This window comes from Ursus maritimus, unplaced genomic scaffold (assembly GCF_017311325.1).
Source record: "Ursus maritimus isolate PB19 unplaced genomic scaffold, ASM1731132v1 scaffold_12, whole genome shotgun sequence".
Classification (NCBI taxonomy): domain Eukaryota; kingdom Metazoa; phylum Chordata; class Mammalia; order Carnivora; family Ursidae; genus Ursus; species Ursus maritimus.
The window spans coordinates 70,054,314-70,059,644 of record NW_024423564.1 but is presented as its reverse complement, the minus strand read 5'-3'; the positions used below and the strand labels follow the sequence as shown (position 1 = coordinate 70,059,644).

At 52.0% G+C, this 5,331-nt stretch overlaps 1 protein-coding gene across 1 annotated transcript in view; it reads left to right on the top strand.

Annotated features, from left to right (window-relative positions):
- Window positions 1–506: 506 nt before the first annotated feature.
- Window positions 507–5,331, top strand: part of FAM183A (family with sequence similarity 183 member A) — an 8,261-nt gene continuing 3,436 nt past the window's right edge. The window contains exons 1-2 of the mRNA XM_040626698.1: window positions 507–667; window positions 3,487–3,546. Coding sequence (XP_040482632.1) covers window positions 535–667; window positions 3,487–3,546 — 193 coding nt within the window. The 5' untranslated portion in view covers window positions 507–534. The remainder of the gene's footprint in view (window positions 668–3,486; window positions 3,547–5,331) is intronic.

Sequence of the window (5,331 nt, the reverse complement as noted above, 5' to 3'; positions counted from 1 at the left end):
GTTGACAAGGGCCCGAATAACTTGTCGATTTGAAACCTCCTCTGTTTTGTGAGACAGACATTGAGAGTTTCGATTCTAGTCACCTGCTTTAAAATGGGAGAGGCTTCTGACTCCTAACCACATCTTTTTTAGGAAATGACTGTCCAAGGTGAGGTCCAATCAAGTCCATTACCTCCTGGGTCTGCTCCTGGACGCGTCCTCTCCTGGCGGCAGGCAGGGGCGGTCCTAGGAACCAGGCTGGATCTTGAGAGGCTGGGGAAGGTGAGTCGTCGGGCTGCGGGCTTCGGAAGGAAGCGCGGTAAGAAATAAAGTTCTGGAAGGGGGGAGGGGGCTGGTGGGATGGGCGGCCAGGAGGGGGTCGAAGGGAGGCTGTAATCCGGATGCTGTTGCCCGGAGGCAGCGTGGGACGCTGTTGCTGGGAGACCGCGTGGGACGGCGTTGCCGGGAGACGGCGCCCGCCCCGCCCCCCGCCCCTCCCCCGCCGGCGTCCGGGGGGCAGTGAGGAGTAGGACCGCACCGAGCACCTCCAAAGCCATGGCCGGACACCAAAAGGAGAAGGTGATCCCAGATGAGGTCCATCAGAACCAGATCCTGCGGGAATTATACCTCAAAGAGCTTCGAACCCAGAAACTCTACACACAGTATCACGTGAATCCCCTCCGCAAGGGTGAGGGGCGCCCCCAGGGGCGGAGGGAGGGGACAGGGGTGGGCGCCCCTGGGAAGGGGGGGCCGTGGCGGTGCGGGGCGGGGGTGCGGGGCGGAGCACAGTAGGAGACGCTTTCTCTGACCTCGCCGACCTCCCTAGATTTCAGGACTCTGACTCCGCGGGGGGTGGGGGGGGTGGGGGGGCTCTCGCTCTACATCCCATCAAATACTTTAATATATGAAAATGCACACACGTCGCGATTAAATAGTATTTTTGTGGTGAAAAGGTTGAAAGACTTTTTTAAATTTTGCTTTCAAAATAATTATATTTTGTAGGGTTTTATGTTTTGTTTTGCTGTTTGTGTTTTGGTTTGTTGCTAATAATATGCTAGTTGTGTTGTTAATAAGCTAGTTGTTGGTTGGTTGTTGGTTGGTTGGTTTTTCCAGGCTTCTTGTGTTGTCTTAGGTGTTTGGAAAGTTCAGGGGGGTTGGGCTGGGGGCTCAGAGTGACCCCCTGATAAAACGGCCCTGCCCCCACTCCTCACCTGGCACATTCCTTGGGCAGTTGCATCTGGTCCTGTGGCATCAGCTGCCCCTGAATGCCCCTGGGTCTCAAATGGAGCCCCAGACCCACGGCCCCAACCACCGCCCAGCTCTCTTTCCCTGGACAACCCGAGGGTACCTTAAACTCACCCGTTGGAGAACTGGGGACATCCTCCTCCTCTCCCCCACCTGCAGCCACTCCCGAGTGTCTTGTTTGAGCAGAAGGTACTGCAGTCGTTTTCCCTCCCCGGTTAGAAGCCTAGAAGCCTCACCCTCAGTCTCTCCCTCACTGCACACATTGAAGTGGTCATGGTCCTGGTTATTCCTTAACACGTCTCACCTGACCCTTCCAGGGTTCTGACCTCAGTGAAAGACTGTGGTGCATGTGGAGGCATCTCGACCTCTCCTCACTTACTTCCGCCCTCTAATTAGGGCCCAAGTCCACCTCTCTCCCCAGCCTCCCTGCCAAGCCTCAGCAGGGCCCTCCTCACTTCTGTCTGCACTGATCTGACGGGCTCCTAAGGACCCTCTTCCTCCAAGCCCACTGTCCCCGACACCACTGCTGGCTGAACCTATGCTAAAAGTGACTTCAATCCTGCCGGTCCCTCGGTAAAACCCTCAGTGGCCCTATAGCTTCTGAACTGAGGTTTAACCCGGTACATAAGACCCCCGTGGATCTGGCTCTGCTGCCCCCCCCCCAGCCTCATCGGGACTCCCCTCCCCGGCCACACGCTGCTGCTCCTTTAATACATATTTTAGTGCCTACTGTGCACCAGCCACGTGCTCCCTTCTCTCCCACCACGTCTGAATAAGTGGATTTCCTAAATATGTCACACCCTTCCCCATCATAATCATTGTTTCTCCTTCTAGAACTTCTCTCCCAACTTCTGGGCCTAATTAACTGTAGTCCACTGCAGCTCAGCTATGTAGGGAAAATGTCATGTCATGTTCTAGGTAAAAAGTATATATATTTAAGATGTACAACCTGATGTTTGATATACATATACAGTGAGATGATTACAACAGTCAAGCTAAGCAGCCTACCCATCTCAGAGGCACTGTGTGTGTGTGTGTGTGTGTGTGTGTGTGTGTGGTGAGAGCACAGAGAATGTGCTGTCTTCATTTTGCTTGTAACTAACCTGGTTTTTCTCTGGAGCTCTCGATCGATTTCAGGAGAACAAATTAATGGTCCCATTCTGTTTGAACTTGGTCCATTCCCACAATTTAAATAATCCCTTCAGGCAACATTCAGCCTTTCTAGGTCTCCCAGCTCCTGTCCCTTGGTCACATGATTCGTGTGTCCATTGGGGTCAAGTGAGGAAATATTAGAATGAGAACCGTATTTCTGCTAGAACTGGTATAAAGAAGAAATCATACTGCTCGTAGTACATAGAGACATGTAAATACGCATGTCCTGAGTGCGTGCTCGGAAGTTTTTTACTGGTAGGACTCTAAAGTAAAAAATCACTTTGGAGACCACTGGATCCTTCTGGCCTCTGCTCATTTCCTGCTGCCCTCCACCCCGCTCACTCCACTGAGTTACTCTGGTCTTGATGTTTCTCAAACTCACCCAGCTTACTCTTGGATTCCCTCACTTTATTCGGAACTCTGCTCTAATGTATGCCCTTAGAGACCTGTCACCCCCATCCCATCCCACCGTCAACTCTCTACCCATGTAACCTTCTTTACTGTTCTACATCTCCCGTATTTTTGCCCAAATGTTTATTTGTTTATTGTCTGTCACCACAAATAGAAGCTCAGGGAGCCCAAGAACCACCTCCGTTCACAGCCCTGTCTCTGTGCGTCGGTAATTAGGAGTTGAATGGATGTCTGTGGATTCTGTGCCTCTGTTATCACAGAGACTTCGGGGGCTATGTCATTATGTGTCTAACCTTGTGTGGCTACCTGGTTTGTCTGCAGCCCTGCAGACCAGCGCTGTTCGAGAGAACATTCTGCAGTGATGAAACATTCTATATCTATGTTGCCCAAAATGGGGGCCATTAGCCCCATGTGGCTGCTGAGCACCTGAAATGTGGTGAGTGTGCCTATGGAGTGGATTTCTAATTTTAATTTTAACTATTCAAATTCAAGGAGCCACATGTGGCTGGTGGCCACTGTCCTGGACAGCCCCACTCCGGATGGTGAGGTCCTTGAGAGCCTTATTCCCTCCTGCCCAGCACGATACGTGACACGTGGCAAACACTCAGAAAATGCTCAGCAGGTGTGTGGCTAGGGTGAGTCTTCAAGGCGGGGGGCGTTCATGTTTTAACGCGAACCTATGATGCTGTTTTTCTCTAGTTCACACAGTCACCAGAAAGCCCATGTCTTGGCACGATAACCTGGAGGAACCTGCAGATGGTAAGTTCCAGGCTTTGCGAACACCACAGAGCTAGAGCACAGACAGGGAGTGGCGGGAGAGAACTTTCAGGGTAGTGTCACCTTGGGGCAACCCTTTGATCATCTGAAAACTGGGCTCACACTCGTGAAGCTCGCAGGAGATTGACATATTCAGCCATACGGCCAGTTCATTCACTGTCAAGCCAAGAAAAATGCTTCTAATGGCCTTAACGCTGCATTCATACATTCATTCATCAAACATTTAGCTGTTACAAGCAGAGGTTCTGAAGTCATTTTAATGGAGCTCAAATCCCCGTTCTGCCACTCATTAATCGTGTGACTTTGGGCAAGTTTTTTAGCCTCTCTGAACCTATCTCTCAGCTTGTTGTGAGGATTAAACAAAATAACGCAAGTACTCAGAACGCAGAACGGTGTCATACGTGGTGATCAGGAAATGCTATCACTTTCATTATGACCACTTGACAGTCACTCTGATGGGGTGGGGCGGGACGAAGACCTCATACCACAGTGAAGGAGACAGACGAGTAAACAGAGAGTAAAATTGGGGTGGCAACAACAGAGAAAACAGGTGCCCTAGGCAGGCCGTGGAGTTCTGGGAAGTCTTCTTGGAGGAGGTGATAACAGGCTGAGGTGGAGTAGGTCAGGTATAGAAGACCAGAAGGGCGTTCTGAGTGATACGGAAAGGTGCAGAAATGAGAGACAGCAGCATGGCCCCAGCAGGTGGGCAGCTGGGCGTGGCTGCAGTATCCAAGTGGGTGGGGCCCCGCTCAGGACCGATGGACCAGAGGTATTTGATGGAAAGCCCAATCCTTCCTGGCAAGCTCGCCTCCCTCTCCGGCTTAGAGTAGAATTTGAGGGGCGCCTGGGTGGCGCAGTCATTAAGTGTCTGCCTTGGGCTCAGGGCGTGATCCCGGCGTTCTGGGATCGAGCCCCACGTCAGGCTCCTCCGCTGGGAGCCTGCTTCTTCCTCTCCCACTCCCCCTGCTTGTGTTCCCTCTCTCGCTGGCTGTCTCTCTCTGTCAAATAAATAAATAAAATCTTAAAAAAAAAAATAGAGTAGAATTTGATGGAGGGAAGATGTAAGGTTTATGTAGGACAACAGAGTAAGAAGGTGGGCGGGCAGGAAGAGGGGGGATCTCAGAGCGTAGCGGAGACAGACAAGTGGATAGACCCATAGAGCATCGTCAGAGGAAGTAAGGATGTGGTTATCTGTCGTGAAGACACCGGCCCAGCTAGAGGAAAGGAGAGGAGCTGGGGCCTTGCAGCAATAAAGAGAGAACGGGCAGCGAGGGACCTGAAAACAAGCCAGCAGTGCTTATATTACGGATAAGCGCAGCCCGGGGCCAGGTCCTTCATTCTCAGTCATCTTGCTGAGATGGATATTGGCCTCTCCATTTTCCAGACAAGCAGAGTGGGGTCCGGAGAAGTTAAACCACCCGTCGGGCGAGTAGCAGAAGGGCCAGGTTGACTGGCCTGACTACAAAGCCCAGGTTCTTCCCATTGTCAAACTGCCTCTCTCAGATTGAGACTTGATAGGGTAGAAATTGAAAATGAAACTTTTGTAAGTCCTCAAGCTATGGAGTTACAGATTCACGTGGGGCTGGCAGCCGTACCTCTTGCGGGGCGGAGGATTTGGCCTTAAACCCTCCTCCTCACTCCGCCACAGCCACATTGGCCCAGCTTGCTCGTGCCTCAGGGCCTTTGTTCTTGCTGCCTGTACCGTGCTTTGCCTCCGCCTCCATCTCAGGGCGGGCTCCTGCGAGGCATCCAGAGAGGCTTTCCCCC